Raw genomic sequence first — 17,677 nt, forward strand, 5'->3', positions numbered from 1 at the left:
TAGGCAAGATGCAGTAGATGGTATAGAGTGCAGTATATACATACGTATGAGATGAGTAATGTAGGGTATGTAAACATTCTATAAAGTGGCATTGTTTAAAATGACTAGCGATACATTTATAACATCCAATTGTCAATTATTCAAGTGGCTAGAGATTTGAGTCAGTATGTTGGCAGCAGCCACTCAATGTTAGTGATGGCTGTTTAACAGTCTGATGGCCTTGAGATAGAAGCTGTTTTTCAGTCTCTCGGTCCCTGCTTTGATGCACCTGTACTGACCTCGCCTTCTGGATGATAGCAGGGAGAACAGGCAGTGGCTCGGGTGGTTGTTGTCCTTGATTATCTTTTTGGCCTTCCTGTGACATCAGGTGGTGTAGGTATCCTGGAGGGCAGGTAGTTTGCCCCCGGTGATGCGTTGTGCAGACCTCACTACCTTCTGGAGGGCTTTACGGTTGTGGGCGGAGTAGTTGCAGTACCAGGCGGTGATACAGCCCGACAGGATGCTCTCAATTGTGCAACTGTAAAAGTTTGAGTGTGTTTTCGGTGACAAGCCAAATTTCTTCAGCCTCCTGAGGTTGAAGAGGCAAAGTTGCACCTTCTTCACAATGCTGTCTGTGTGGGTGGACCATTTCAGTTTGCCCGTGGTGTGTACGCCGAGGAACTTAAAACTTTCCACCTCCTCCACCACTGTCCCGTCGATGTGGATTAGGGGGTGCTCCCTCTGCTGTTTCCAGTTGCACAGGGCGGGGTCGAGACCCAGGGTCTCGAACTTAATGACGAGTTTGGAGGGTACAATGGTGCTAATGCTGAGCTGTAATCGATGAACAGCATTCTTACAAACAGTTGAAGTCGGAAGTTTACATACACTTAGGTTGGAGTCATTAAAACTCGTTTTTCAACCAATCCACAAATTTCTTGTGAACAAACTATAGTTTTGGCAAGTCAGTTAGGACATCTACTTCGCCCATGACACAAGTCATTTTTCCAACAATTGTTTACAGACAGATTATTTCATTTATAATTCACTGTATCACAATTCCAGTGGGTCAGAAGTTTACATACACTAAGTTGACTGTGCCTTTAAACAGCTTGGAAAATTCCAGAAAATGATGTTATGGCTTTAGAAGCTTCTGATAGGCTAATTGACATAATTTGAGTCAATTGGAGGTGTACCTGTGGATGTATATCCAGGCCTACCTTCAAACTCAGTGCCTCTATTCTTGACATCATGGGAAAATCATAGAAATCAGCCAAGACCTCAGAAAAACAATTGTAGACCTCCACAAGTCTGGTTCATCCTTGGGAGCAATTTCCAAACGCCTGAAGGTACCACGTTCATCTGTACTAACAATAGTACGCAAGTATAAACACCATGGGACCATGCAGCCGTCATACCGCTCAGGAAGGAGATGCGTTCTGTCACCTAGAGATGAATGTAAAAAAAAGAAAAGGTGCAAAAATGTCAAATCAATCCCAGAACAACAGCAAAGGACAGCAAAGGACCTTGTGAAGATGCTGGAGGAAACAGGTACAAAAGCATTTATATCCACAGTAAAACAAGTCCTATATCGACATACCCTGAAATGACGCTCAGCAAGGAGGAAGCCCCTGCTCCAAAACTGCCATAAAAAAGCCAGACTATGGTTTGCAACTGCACATGGGGACAAAGATTGTACTTTCTGGAGAAATGTCCTCTGGTCTGATGAAACAAAAATAGAACTGTTTGGCCATAATGACCATCATTATGTTTGGGGTGAAAAGGGGGATGCTTGCATGCCGAACAACACCATCACAACCGTGAAGCACGGTGGTGCATGTTGTGGGGGTGCTTTGCTGCAGGAGGGACGGGTGCACTTCACAAAATAGATGGCATCATGAGGGAGGAAAATTATGTGGATATATTGAAGCAACATCTCAAGACATCAGTCAGGAAGTTAAAGCTTGGTTGCAAATGGGTCTTCCAAATGGACAATGACCCCTAGCTTACTTCCAAAGTTGTGGGAACATGGCTTAAGGACAACAAAGTCAAGGTATTGGAGTTTGCCATCACAAAGCCCTGACCTCAATCCTATAGAAAATGTGTGCGCAGAACTGAAAAAGCGTGTGCGAGCAAGGAGGCCTACAAACCTGACTCAGTTACATCAGCTCTGTCAGGAGGAATGAACCAAAATTCACCCAATTTATTGTGGGAAGCTTGTGGAAGGCTACCTGAAACATTTGACCCAAGTTAAACAATTTAAAGGCAATGCTACCAAATACTAATTGAGTGTATGTAAACTTCTGACCAACAGGGAATGTGATGAAAGGAATGAAAGCTGAAATAAATCATTCTACTATCTCTACTATTATTCTGACATTTCACATTTTTTAAATGAAGTGGTGATCTTAACTGACCTAAGACAGGGAATAATTTTTTACCAGGATTAAGTGTCAGGCATTGTGAAAAACTGAGTTTAATATATTTGGCTAAGGTGTATGTAAACTTCCGACCAACTGTAGGTTTTCCTCTTATCCAGATGGGTTAGGGCAGTGTGCAGTGTGATTGCAATTGTGTTGTCTGTGGACCTGTTGGGACAGAAAGCAAATAGGAGGGGGTCTAGTGTTTCAGGTAGGGTGGAGGTGATATGATCCTTGACTAGTCTCTCAAAGCACATCATGATGATGGAAGTGAATGCTACGGGGCGATAGTCATTTAGCTCAGTTAGCTTTCTTGGGAACTGGAACAATGGTGGCCCTCTTGAAGCATGTTGGAACAGCAGACTGGGATAGGGAGTGATTGAATATGTCCGTAAACTTCCGACCAACTGTAGGTATTCCTCTTGTCCAGATGGGTTAGGGCAGTGTGCAGTGTGATTGCAATTGTGTTTTCTGTGGACCTGTTGGGACAGAAAGCAAATTGGAGGGGGTCTAGTGTGTCAGGTAGGGTGGAGGTTATATGATCCTTGACTAGTCTCTCAAAGCACTTCATTATGATGGAAGTGAATGCTACGGGGCAATAGTCATTTAGCTCAGTTAGCTTTCTTGGGAACTGGAACAATGGTGTCCCTCTTGAAGCATGTTGGACCAGCACACTGGGATAGGGAGTGATTGAATATGTCCGTAAACACACCAGCCAGCTGGTTATGGATGTCGTCTGGGCCGGCAGCTTTGCGAGGGTTAACACGTTTAAATGTTTTATTCACGTAGGCTGCGGTGAAGGAGAGCCCGCAGGTTTTGCTAGCGGGCCGTGTCTCTGGCACTGTATTGTCCTCAAAGCGAGCAAAGAAGTTATTTAGTTTGTCTGGGAGCAAGACATCAGTGTCCGCGACAGGGCTGGTTTTCGTTTTGCTATCCATGATTGACTGTCGACCCTGCCACATACATCTCATTTCTGAGCCACTGAATTGCGACTCTACTTTGTCTCTATACTGACGCTTAGCTTGTTCGATTGCCTTGCGGAGGGAATAGCTACACTGATGGTATTCGGTCATGTTGGCGTTCGCCTTGCCATGATTATAAACAGTGGTTCGCGCTTTCATTTTTGTGCGAATGCTGCATCAATCCACGGTTTCTGGTTGGGGAAGGTCTTAATAGTCACCGTGGGTACAACATCACCGATGCACTTGCTAATAAACTTGCTCACCGAATCAGCGTATACATCAATGTTGTTGTCTGAGTCTATCCGGAACATATCCCAGTCCACATGATCGAAGCAATCTTGAAGCGTGGAATCAGATTGGTCGGACCAGCGTTGAACGGACCTGAGCTCGGGCGTTTCCTGTTTTAGTTTCTGTCTATAGGCTGGGAGCAACAAAATGGTCAGATTTGTGGTCAGAGTCATGGTCAGATTTGCCGAAAGGAGGGCCAGGGAGGGCTTTGTATGCGTCGCGGAAGTTAGAGTAGCAATGATCCAGAATTTTGCCAGCCCGAGTCACGCAATTGAATATGCTGATATAATTTAGGGAGCCTTGTTTTCAGATTAGCCTTGTTAAAATCCCCAGCTGCAATAAATGCAGCCTCAGGATATGTGATTTCCAGTTTACATAGAGTCCAATGAAGTTCTATCAGGGCCGCCGAGGTGTCTGATTGGGGGGAATGTACACGGCTGTGATTATAATCGAAGAGAATTCTCTTGTTAGATAATGCAGTCGACATTGGATTGTAAGGAATTCAAGGTCAGGTGAACAATAGGACTTGAGTTCCTGTATGTTGTTATGATCACACCATGACTCGTTAATCATTAGGCATACACCACCGCTCTTCTTCTTATCAGAGAGATGTTTGTTTCTGTCGGCGCGATGCGTGAAAAAAACTAGTGGCTGTACCGACTCTGATAAGGTATCCCGAGTGAGCCATGTTTCCGTGAAACAGAGAATGTACAATCTCTGATGTCTCTCTGGAAGGCAACCCTTGCTCGAATTTTGTCTGCCTTGTTGTCAAGAGACTGGACATTGGCGAGTAGTATACTCGGGAGCAGTGAGCGATGTGCCCGTCTACGGAGCCTGACCAGAAGACCGCTCTGTCTGCCTCTTCTGCGGCGCCGTTGTTTTGGTTCGCCTACTGGGATCCGATCCATTGTCCTGGGTAGTGGTCCAAACAGAGGATCCGCTTCTGGAAAGTCGTATTCCTGGTCATAATGTTGGTAAGTTGACGTTGCTCTTATATCCAATAGTTCTTCCCGGCTGTATGTAATATTACTTAAAATTTCCTGGGGTAACAATGTAAGAGATAATACATTAAAAAACTAAATACTGCGTAGTTTCCTAAGAACGGGAAGCGAGGCGACCATCTCTGTCGGCGCCATCCTAATGCTGGCATATTATGCAAATTTCAGCAACACGCCACGCAACAGCTAATCAGAAGAATGAAGCTTGTGCTAGCTAGCTTTGACATTGGTTAACAACAAAACAGTCGTCAAGCATGCTGCTTGAAGGCTACAGCCACCATGGGAGAGTTCAATGATTTGATTGCTGATTATTAGTCTGAATCCTCCGTTACAGTACAACATTTCACTTTTAAAACTACAAATGATGTTAACTTATAGCCAGATAATGTGGTTGAGTCGTCCTATACTCGTATTGGTTGCCAAAGCATAAATGAGAGAAAAAAAACAACAACCCCACCTCAAACTTCTATCTCAAACAGACTGTTTTTGAAATGCTTGCTATTTCCTCAAATAACATGACGTCACTGACCAATCAGCTGTTTACTTGTCATGAATATTTTTTATGACCGATATATGCACACAACACTCTGTTGTTGGGGTTTGCACACACCATTCAAAAACAGAAAAGCTGCTTTTCAACATACTTAATTAACATTTTTGGAATGAAAACTACTTTAATCACATTGTCATGTTATAGGACATATTTATAGGACATATATTAACTGGACAGCTACTTTAAACCCTTTTACTCCATGAGGAGCATAGGTCATACCAACATCAACAAATGATCTTCAGGATTTGGTACTGTACTTACCTTTACAGGTGAAGCACTTCAGGTGGAAGTGCTTGGACTGCACCCGCAGAACTTCACCCTTACATGGCTCCCCACACTTGTAGCACTGGATCAGAGGCTTCTCATTGGAATTGTGTGCGTCCTGAGAATGTGCCACTAGAATAGAACAGAACGGAACACAAATAGACATGAGTATGAACCACTGTAATCACACGCACTACACTGTTAAAATAGAAAGACTCAAAACACCATAATTGTGTTGTGAAACCATGAAAAGTAGTGCACCTAAGCTGAGATCTGGTGTTTGGGTGTGTTTGAATGTAAACCCAATGTAAGTTTTATAATACACTGAATATATTTCTAAACTGAATGGAAGTACTCTGAAACACCGAAAGTGGTTCTTCAATCTGAATATTGGTGTGTTTTTAAGAGAGTCTTGTGAAAACCATTTTTTTGTGTTTCAGTGAATCTAAAAATGCAGCGTCAAAAAACATAAAACAAAACCATACAATCAAATGGTTTTGAAATGCCAATGGTTTATAATGTAAATATTGATTGATGATGATTTTCAGACCATATTTGAATTAACATTTTAAAGAAGACACTGGAAATTGAATACTTTTCCTAGGGTAGAAAATTGCACTAATTATATGCTACAGTTGCTATTGTGAGATTATAAATTATGTTACAATCAAAATGTTTAGGGGTATCTAAGTTATAGCGCAATTAAGATGTATAGAGTGGGCCTTCCTCACTGGTCTGTTTGTGAAAACACTGCCTTAGTCCATTCAGCCAGTCTTCCGGGATAAACTGTTGTGCTTAACCACCCTTGTTACACTGAGAACATGGGATCCGATTCAGACAAGTCGACTTACCATTTACTCAAGTCAAAAAGTCCATGTTAAGTCAATGTATCTCCAATCTGAATAGGAATTATAATTTTTTGTCTGCTTAGTTTAGACAGATTAGAAACAGGAGGAGATAGAGAAGGAGGGAAAGTAGAACAGGCAGAAGTAGGAATAGAACCCCCGACTTTTGGGGCAGTAAAATGGCACATTTAATTAGAATTTGACCCACTAAACCACACAGACACATACCATGTGAAGAACTTGGGCCCCCGTATCAGAATACAAATGACAGATTAAAGACAAATTGTGAACTTCAAACATTGTGCTGCCGTACTGTTCAGCATTCCCCTCATTTCTGGGGCATGGAGGTGGAAAGAGGGCATTCGTGTTTGGTGTGCCTTCTAGCCAACTCTATGGTCTTGTATACAAACAGGCATGTTTGCGTGCGCCCCTGCTGTATTCAGGCCCTTCACAACTCAGACAGGAAAGAGCACACCAAACGCTCTGGTGAAAATCTCCAAAACAATCCAAGAAAGTATGCGTCAATAGGAACTCATGGGCCTGAAAGCAAAGAAAGTAAAAATAAATAGAAATAATAGGTATACAGTGCATTCTGAAAGTATTCAGACACCTTGACTTTTTCCACAATTTGTTACGTTACAGTCATATTCTAAAATGGATTCATTTGTTTTTTTCCCTCACCAACCTACACACAATACCCCATAATGACAAAGCAAAAACAGGTTTTTAGACATTTAGACAACAAAAAATCTGAAATATTACATTCACATAAGTATTCAGACCCTTTACTCAGTACTTTGTTGAAGCACCTTGATGGAGACCACTGTGTTCTTGGGTACCTTAAAAGCTGCAGTCATTTTTTTGGTATCCTTCCCCACATCTGTGACTTGACGCAATCCTGTCTCAGAGCTTTACGGACAATTCCTGGGACCTTATATAGACAGGTGTGTGCCTTTCCATATCTTGTCCAATCAATTTAATTTAATACAGGAGGAATCCAATCAAGTTGTAGAAACATCTCAAGGATGATCAATGGAAACAGGATGTACCTGACTTCAATTTCGAGTCTCATAGCAAAGGTTCTGAAAACGTATGCAAATAAGGTATTTCTGTTTTCTATTTTTAATACATTTGCAAAAATTTATAAAAACCTGTCTTCGCTTTGTTGTTATGGGGTATTGTGTGTAGATTGATGGGGGGAAGAAAATATTTAATACATTTTAGAATAAGGCTGTAACGTAACAAAATGTGGGAAAAATCAAGGGGTTTGAATACCTTCTGAATGCACTGTCTGTTCCAAGACAGAAAAGAGATACGATCATCTGCTCATCGAACATCTCATTCCAAAATCATGTGCATTATTATAGAGTTGGTCCCCCCTTTGCCACTGTAACAGCCTCCACTCTTCTGGGAAGGCTTTCAACTAGATGTTGTAACATTGCTGTGGGGACTTGCTTCTATTCAGCCAGAAGAGCATTAGTGAGGTCGGGAACTGATGTTAGGCCTGGCTCACAGTCGAAGTTCGAATTCATCCCAAAGGTGTTCGATGGGGTTGAGGTCAGGGCTCTGTGCAGGCCAATCAAGGTCTTCAACACCAATCTCGGCAAACCATTTTTGTATGGACTTCGCTTGTACACAAGGGCATTGTCATGCTAAAACAGGAAAGGGCCCTCCCCAAACTGCCACAAAGTTGGAAGAACAGAATCATTTAGATTGAAATTGTATGCTATAGTGTTAAGATTTCCCTTCACTGGACCTAAGGGGCCTAGCCCAAACCATGAAAAACAGCCCTCCTCTAACAAACTTTACAGTTGGCACTATGCATTCGGGCAGGTAGCGTTCTCCTGGCATCTGCCAAACCCAGATTTGTTCGTCGGACTGCCAGATGGTGAAGTGGGATTCATCCCTCCAGAGAACGCATTTCCACTGCTCCAGAGTCCAAAGGCGGCAAGCATAGTGATCTTAGACTTGTGTGTGGTTGCTCGGCCATAGAAACCCATGTCATGAAGCTCCCGAAGAACAGTTCTGGTGCTGAGGTTGCTTCTGGAGGCAGTTTGGATCTCGGTAGTGAGTGTTGCAACCGAGGACGGACAATTTTTACAAGCTACGCACTTCAGCATTCAGCGGTCCAGTTCTGTGAGCTTTTGTGGCTTACCAGTTCGCGGCTGAGCCGTTGTTGCTCCTCCAGTTCACAATAACAGGACTTACAGTCGACCAGGGCAGCTTTAGCAGACCAGAAATCTGATGAACTGACTTGTTGGAAAGGTGGCATCCTATGACGATGCCACGTTGAAAGGCACTGAGCTGTTCAGTATGCCATTCTACAGCCAATATTTGTCTATAGAGATTGTATGGCTGTCTGCTCAATTTTCTACACATGTCAGCAACAGCTGTGGATGAAATAGCCAAATCCACTAGTTTGAAGGGGTGTCCACATACTTTTGTATAGTATATGTAATAGTCGACATAGGTTATCGAAGGATAATTTCTTTTAACAATTTGGGTAAGTAAGTAGGACCAATTTGGGTAAGTAAGTCTCGAGATGGGAAGACAACATTTTGGAAAACAGTTTAAAATCTGTGTTCATCAAAGATAGGGGTCAATAGTGAGAACACTGGGTTCCTTATCTTTTTTTAATAAAAACATAATTAGTGCTGTATTCACATCTCTCCCAAGTTGACCCTTTGTGAATATGTGTGTTACTCATTTTGAGCTATAGTGGACATAATTGATTCCTAGATTTTAAACAGAGCTCAGGAGGACTACCGTCCAATCCAGGTGATATGCCTTCATCTATGTTATCCAATACCCCTTTGAGTTAATTGAAAAAGATTTCAAATCAAATCTGATTTTATTGGTCGCGAACACATATTTTGCAGATGTTATCGCAGGTGCAACGAAATGCTTATGTTTCTAGCTCCAACAGTGCAGCATACCAAACAATTCAGGCTCCCAGCCATGGTGTCTTCCTCTATTGAGAGAAGAGGTCTTAATTATTTTAGAAAGGACAATCTGAGGTATACAACTCTTTATAGAAGTGGGAGAATCTTTGATTGATTAATGTGGGTTCTGATTGTAATTCCCCTGTTTCAGATTCAATAGTTGCTATAACAGCTAATTGATCATTACTGCTTAGCTTGTTGGCCAGTAAATGACTAGGACGATTACCATGGAAGCAATGGTTGAGTCAAATTCGATGGATGGCAAATTCTGCTCTCTGTCTTATCAATTAATTGAGTTCTGTCTTGACCTTGGAAAGAGGAATAGTGTTTGTTCAGAACGATCCAACGCAGTTAACAACATTTCACATTTTTTTATCTTATTTAATTGTGATATATTCAAATCAAATCAAATTGTATTTGTCACATACACATGGTTAGCAGATGTTAATGCGAGTGTAGCGAAATGCTTGTGCTTCTAGTTCCGACAATGCAGTAATAACCAACGAGTAATCTAACCTAACAATTTCACAACTACCTTATACACACAAGTGTAAAGGAATGAAGAATATGTACATAAAAATATATGAATGAGTGATGGTACAGAACGGCATAGGCAAGATGCAGTAGATGGTATCGAGTACAGTATATACATATGAGATGAGTAATGTAGGGTATGTAAACATATAAAAGTGCCATTGTTTAAAGTGGCTAGTGATACATGTATTACATCAAGATGGCAAGATGCAGTAGATGGTATAGAGTACAGTATATACATATGAGATGAGTAATGTAGGGTATGTAAACATTATATGAAGTGGCATTGTTTAAAGTGGCTAGTGATACATGTTTCATCAATTTTTACATTATCAAAGTGGCTGGAGTTGAGTCAGTATGTTGGCAGCAGCCACTCAATGTTAGTGATGGCTGTTTAACAGTCTGATGGCCTTGAGATAGAAGCTGTTTTTCAGTCTCTCGGTCCCTGCTTTGATGCACCTGTACTGACCTCGCCTTCTGGATGATAGTGGGGTGAACAGGCAGTGGCTCGGGTGGTTGTTGTCCTTGATGATCTTTATGGCCTTCCTGTGACATCAGGTGGTGTAGGTGTCCTGGAGGGCAGGTAGTTTGCACATGGTGATGCGTTGTGCAGACCCTACTACCCTCTGGAGAGCCTTACGGTTGTGGGTGGAGCAGTTGCCGTACCAGGCGGTGATACAGCCCGATAGGATGCTCTCGATTGTGCATCTGTAAAAGTTTGTGAGTGCTTTTGGTGACAAGCTGAATTTCTTCAGCCCCCTGAGGTTGAAGAGGCGCTGCTGCGCCTTCTTCACCACGCTGTCTGTGTGGGCGGACCAATTCAGTTTGTCCGTGATGTGTACGCCGAGGAACTTGAAACTTTCTACCCTCTCCACTACTGTCCCGTCGATGTGGATAGGGGGGTGCTCCCTCTGCTGTTTCCTGAAGTCTACGATCATCTCCTTTGTTTTGTTGACGTTGAGTTTGAGGTTATTTTCCTGACACCACACTCCGAGGGCCCTCACTTCCTCCCTGTAGGCCGTCTCATCGTTGTTGGTAATCAAGCCTACCACTGTAGTGTCGTCTGCAAACTTGATGATTTATTTGGAGGCGTATATGGCCACGCAGTCGTGGGTGAAGAGGGAGTACAGGAGAGGGCTCAGAACGCACCCTTGTGGGGCCCCAGTGTTGAGGATCAGCGGGGTGGAGATGTTGTTAGCAACCCTCACCACCTGAGGGCAGCCCGTCAGGAAGTCCAGTACCCAGTTGCACAGGGCGGGGTTGAGACCCAGAGCTTGATGACGAGTTTGGAGGGTACTATGGTGTTAAATTCTGAGTCCGCAGGTTTTGGTAGCAGGCCAAGTCAGTGGCACTGTATTGTCCTCAAAGCAAGCAAAGAAGTTGTTTAGTCTTTCTGGGAGCAAGACATCCTGGTTCGCGACGGGGCTGGTTTTCTTTTTGTAATCTGTCATTGACTGTAGACCCTGCCACATAGAGTGAGGGAAAAAAGTATTTGATCCCCTGCTGATTTTGTACGTTTGCCCACTGACAAAGAAATGATCAGTCTATAATTTTAGTGGTAGGTTTATTGAACAGTGAGAGACAGAATAACAACAAAAAATCCAGAAAAACGCATGTCAAAAATGTTATAAAATGATTTGCATTTTAATGAGGGAAATAAGTATTTGACCCCTCTGCAAAACATGACTTAGTACTTGGTGGCAAAACCCTTGTTGGCAATCACAGAGGTCAGACGTTGCTTGTAGTTGGCCACCAGGTTTGCACACATCTCAGGAGGGATTTTATCCCACTCCACTTTGCAGATCTTCTCCAAGAAATTAAGGTTTCAAGGCTGACGTTTGACTACTTGAACCTTCATCTCCCTCCACAGATGTTCGATGGGATTAACTTCTTTGGGATAGGGGGCAGTATTTTCACGGCCGGATAAAAAAACTTACCCGATTTAATCTGGTTACTACTCCTGCCCAGAAACTAGAATATGCATATAATTAGTAGATTTGGATATAAATTATACATATACTTATTACATATGGATAGAAAACACTCTAAAGTTTCTAAAACTGTTTGAATGGTGTCTGTGAGTATAACAGAACTCATATGGCAGGCCAAAACCTGAGAAGATACCATACAGGAAGTGCCCTGTCTGACAATTTGTTGTCCTTCTGTTGCATCTCTATCAACATTACAGCATCTGTGCTGTAACGTGACACTTTCTAAGGCTTCCATTGGCTCTCTAAAGCCGCCAGAAAGTGGAATGGAGCTGCAGTACTTTGCCCAGAGACAGCATTCCAGAAAGTGGAATGCTGTCTCTGGGCAAAGTACTGCAGCTCTGTTTGTGAGTGGTCAGCCTGGGGACAGTGAGACTGGAGATGCGTGGTCACGAGACTTTTTTTCTTTCAGCCTTTGAATGAATACAACGTTGCCTGGTTGGAATATTATCGCTGTTTTATGAGAAAAATAGCATAAAAAATGATTTTAAACAGCATTTGATATGCTTCTAAGTACGGTAATGGAATATTTTGAATTTTTTTGTCACGAAACGCACTCGCGCGTCACCCTTCGGATAGTGACCTGAATGCACAAACAAAACGGAGGTATTTGGATATAACTATGGATTATTTGGAACCAAAACAACATTTGTTGTTGAAGTAGAAGTCCTGTGAGTGCATTCTGACGAAGAACAGCAAAGGTAATCCAATTTTTCTAATAGTAATTCTGAGTTTAGTGAGCCCCAAACTTGGTGGGTGTCAAATTAGCTAGCCTGTGATGGCCGAGCTATGTACTCAGAATATTGCAAAATGTGCTTTCGCTGAAAAGCTATTTTAAAATTGGACATAGCGATTGCATAAAGGAGTTCTGTATCTATAATTCTTAAAATAATTGTTATGTATTTTGTGAACGTTTATCATGAGTGATTAATTAAATTCACCGGAAGTTTGCGGTGGGTATGCTAGTTCTGAACATCACATGCTTATGCTTGATATAAATATGAACTTGATTGAACAAAACATGCATGTATTGTATAACATAATGTCCTAGGAATGTCATCTGATGAAGATCATCAAAGGTTAGTGCTGCATTTAGCTGTGGTTTGGGTTTATGTGACATATATGCTTGCTTGGAAAATGGCTGTGTGATTATTTGTGTCTATGTACTCTCCTAACATAATCTAACATAATCTCCTAACATAATCTGTTTTGCTTTCGCTGTAAAGCCTTTTTGAAATCGGACAATGTGGTTAGATTAACGAGAGTCTTATCTTTAAAAATGGTGTAAAATAGTTGATAGTTTGAGAAAATTTAATTGTGGTATTTTAGTTGGTTTTGTATTTCGCGCCGTGCGATGCCATTGGCTGTTGGCTAGGGGTTCTGCAGGCGGAACGGAGTTCCGCTAGCGGATCGTCTGTCCTCAACAGTTTAAGGTCTGGAGACTGGCTAGGCCACTCCAGGACCTTAATGTGCTTCTTCTTGAGCCACTCCTTTGTTGCCTTGGCCATGTGTTTTGGGTCATTGTCATGCTGGAATACCCATCCACGACCCATTTTCAATGCCCTGACTGAGAGAAGGAGGTTCTCACCCAAGACTTGACGGTACATGGCCGCGTCCATCGTCCCTTTGATGCGGTGAAGTTGTCCTGTCCCCTTAGCAGATAAACACCCCCAAAGCATAATGTTTCCACCTCCATGTTTGACGGTGGAGATGGTGTTCTTGGGGTCATAGGCAGCGTTCCTCCTCCTCCAAACACGGCGAGTTGAGTTGATGCCAAAGAGCTCCTTTTTGGTCTCATCTGACCACAACACTTTCATCCAGTTGTCCCCTGAATCATTCAGATGTTCATTGGCAAACTTCAGATGGGCCTGTATATGTGCTTTCTTGAGCAGGGGGACCTTGTGAGCGCTGCAGGATTTCAGTCCTTCACGGCGTAGTGTGTTACCAATTGTTTTCTTGGTGACTATGGTCCCAGCTGCCTTGAGATCATTGACAAGATCCTCCCGTGTAGTTCTGGCCTGATTCCTCACCGTTCTTATGATCATTACAACTCCACGAGGTGAGATCTTGCATGGAGCCCCAGGCCGAGGGAGATTGACAGTTCTTTTGTGTTTCTTCCATTTGCGAATAATCGCACCAACTGTTGTCACCTTCTCACCAAGCTGCTTGGCGATGGTCTTGTAGCCCATTCCAGCCTTGTGTAGGTCTACAATCTTGTCCCTGACATCCTTGGAGAGCTCTTTGGTCTTGGCCATGGTGGAGAGTTTGGAATCTGATTGATTGATTGCTTCTGTGGACAGGTGTCTTTTATACAGGTAACAAGCTAAGATTAGGAGCACTCCCTTTAAGAGTGTGCTCCTAATCTCAGCTCGTTACCTATATAAAAGACACCTGGGAGCCAGAAATATTTCTGATTGAGAGGGGGTCAAATACTTATTTCCCTCGTTAAAATGCAAATCAATTTATATCATTTTGGACATGCGCTTTTCTGTTGATTTATTTGTTGTTATTCAAATAAACCTACCATTAAAATTATAGCATGATCATTTCTTTGACAGTGGACAAATATACAAAATCAGCAGGGGATCAAATACTTTTTTCCCTCAGTGTACCTCTTGTGTCTGAGCCATTGAATTGCGACTCTACTTTGTCTCTATACTGACGCTTAGCCTGTTTGATTGCCTTGCGGAGGGAATAGCTACACTGTTTGTATTCGGTCATGTTTCTGATCACCTTGCCCTGATTAAAAGCAGTGGTTCGCGCTTTCATTTTCACGCGAATGCTGCCGTCAATCCATGGTTTCTGGTTTGGGAATGTTTTGATTGTTGCTGTGGGTACGACATCGCCGATGCACTTGCTAATAAACTCGCTCACCGAATCAGTGTATTTGTCAGTGTTGTTGTTTGACGCAATGCAGAACATATCCCAGTCCACGTGATCGAAGCAATCTTGAAGTGTGGAATCCGATTGGTCGAACCAGCGTTGAACAGACCTGAGGGCGAGAGCTTCCTGTTTTAGTTTCTGTCTATAGGCTGGGAGCAACAAAATGGAGTCGTGGTCAGCTTTTCCGAAAGGAATGTGGGGGAGGGCCTTATATGCGTCGCGGAAGTTAGAATAACAATGATCCAGGGTTTTACCAGCCCTGGTTGCACAATCAATGTGCTGATAGAATTTAGGGAGTCATGTTTTCAGATTAGCCTTGTTAAAATCCCCAGCTACAATGAATGCAGCCTCAGGATATGTGGTTTCCAGTTTACATAGAGTCAAATTAAGTTCGTTCAGGGCCATCGATGTGTCTGCTTGGGGGGGAATATATGCGGCTGTGATTATAATCGAAGAGAATTCTCTTGGTAGATAATGCGGTCGACATTTGATTGTGAGGAATTCTAAGTCAGATGAACAGAAGGACTTGAGTTCCTGTATGTTGTTATGATCACACCACATCTCGTTAATCATAAGGCATACCACCCCGCCTTTCTTCTTACCAGAAAGATGCTTGTTTCTGTTGGTGCGATGCGTGAAGAAACCAGCTGGCTGTACCGACTCCGATAGCGTGTCTCGAGTGAGCCATGTTTCCATGAAGCAAAGAACTTTACAGTCTCTTATGTCTCTCTGGAATGCTACCCTTGGTCGGATTTCATCTACCTTGTTGTCAAGAGACTGGACATTGGCGAGTAGTATGCTCGGGAGCGGTGCGTGATGTGCCCGTCTCCGGAGCCTGACCAGAAGACCGCTTCGTCTGCCCCTTTTACGGCGTCGTTGTTTTGGTTCGCCGGCTGGGATCCGATCCATTGTCCTGGGTGGTGGGCAAAACAGAGGATCCGCTTCGGGAAAGTCGAATTCCTGGTCGTAGCGTTGGTAAGTTGACGTTGCTCTTATATCCAATAGTTCCTCCCGACTGTATTTAATAAAACCTAAGTTTACCTGGGGTACCAATGTAAGAAATAACATGTAAAAAAACGAATACTGCATAGTTTCCTAGGAACGCGAAGCGAGGCGGCCATCTCTGTCGGCGCCGGAAGGACTCATATTCAAACCACATGCAAATGCAGTTAAAAAAAGAATTATAAAACCTTTGGTGGCATTCCATAGAACCCTGCGGTCATCAACTACCTTTTAATTGATAATTATGTATTCAATTAGATCAATTTGAAATTAATCACAGAATGTAGAATTATGTAGCAATGAAACTTTGAAACGCCATCTTGTGGCTATTTTAGTACATTCTAAGATTTGAAGTTGGCAGTAATAAGCGTGGTGGTCAGACAAGCTCATATGTCAAATGTATATTTTCTTGTTTATTAAAGAAAATAGAGGTGTAGACAATAGTATGAAATCGAAGTGTGAGAATGTTTTATGCAAGTTTGAGTAGAAAGTGTTCTCTTTTGCTTTAGGATCATGTGCTCGCCAGGATTCAACGAGGTTGTAATCAGAGAGTATGTGCTGCCGAGTCCGTACAAGAGTTGCAGCGATGGGACAAGACTGTAACTACCAACTGGGGAGAAAAATGTAAATAAAACTATCGTCCTTGTATCCATAGCCCTGTGTATGAATTTGAGAGTAGTTACATTTCTCCAGCCCAATCGCACAGCTGTTTACCATGCACGCACACACGCGCACACGCACACACACACACACACACACACACACACACACACACACACACACCAACACACCAACACACACACACACACACACACACACACACACACACACACACACACACACACACACACCAACACACACACACACACACACACACACACACACACACACACACACACACACAGCAGTAACATGAAAGGAGCCCTCTATGTGTCACGACTTCCGCTGAAGTCGGTCCCTCTCCTTGTTCGGGCGGCGTTTGGCGGTCGACGTCACCGGCCTTCTAGCCATCGCCGATCCATCATTTTCCATTTGTTTTGTCTTTGTTTTACACACCTGGTTTACATTCCCCAATTACATGTTCATTATTTAACCCTCTGTTTTCCCCATGGTTTTTGTGCGTGATTGTTTTATGTATGTTCGGTCCGTTATTGTGGGCTCGGTATTACGTCATGTTATTGGAATATTTGAGTAAAGTTACTTGTGTTACTCATCTCTGCTGTCCTGCGCCTGACTCCTCTGCACCAGCTACACCCAGACCACTACAGTATGCTAACACACACACACACACACACACACACACACACACACACACACACACACACACACACACAGCAGGAACCATCTGACAATGGACCATTATAGTGAAACACTAAAATAAGACATAACTGAGTCTACAGTAATAGCATCATGACAAATCAATTGTCTGCTGCAAAAGTGAGATACTTGGATTATTGATGACCTTGTTCTACCTGTACAGATGGTGCGACTTCTCCCTCTACGGTGTCCATATTAGGAAATCATAAAATTCTGCTGAGATTAAAGCTGTTTTAATATGAACAACATACCTTTTACCAAAACATTCAGTTACACTTTACGGCATGCAGGTTTAATATATTATGATGCCGTTATAATGCATTGTAAGACCAGTCCTAAGTATGTACACCCCCCCCCCCCCCCCCCCCATAATTTATTTTTGTCAACTCCTAATGATCATGAGTAATTAACAGAAATTTGAGTCAGTTGAAATATTAATACATAGAGAGGCATAACATATTATAACCCTTATTCTAAGATATTGTCAAGGCTCATACATGCTTATACCCTGTTAAAAAGTATTATACCTGAGGATAAAGTACCAGGCATTTCCTCTGTGTAATAAGCCAGGGAACTACCACAACAGATAATAATCAGTTATAGAAACAGATCGCACCTCCACCCTTCACATTAAAATGTTTCTGACAAGGGAACACCTTCAGAAAACATTCAGCAAACATATTCACTTTCCATTTTTCCATTTTC

At 42.6% G+C, this 17,677-nt stretch overlaps 1 protein-coding gene across 3 annotated transcripts in view; it reads right to left on the reverse strand.

Moving 5' to 3' along the window:
* The window catches only part of ablim1a (actin binding LIM protein 1a), a 136,708-nt gene that overhangs the window by 56,839 nt on the left and 62,192 nt on the right, over window positions 1-17,677 (reverse strand). For all 3 annotated transcript variants that reach the window (XM_045700646.2, XM_045700644.2, XM_014154405.3), the window contains exon 2: window positions 5,459-5,593. In XM_045700646.2, the coding sequence (XP_045556602.2) occupies window positions 5,459-5,593 (135 nt within the window). The remainder of the gene's footprint in view (window positions 1-5,458; window positions 5,594-17,677) is intronic.

This window comes from Salmo salar, chromosome 18, assembly GCF_965601325.2.
Source record: "Salmo salar chromosome 18, fSalSal1, whole genome shotgun sequence".
NCBI classification, from domain to species: domain Eukaryota; kingdom Metazoa; phylum Chordata; class Actinopteri; order Salmoniformes; family Salmonidae; genus Salmo; species Salmo salar.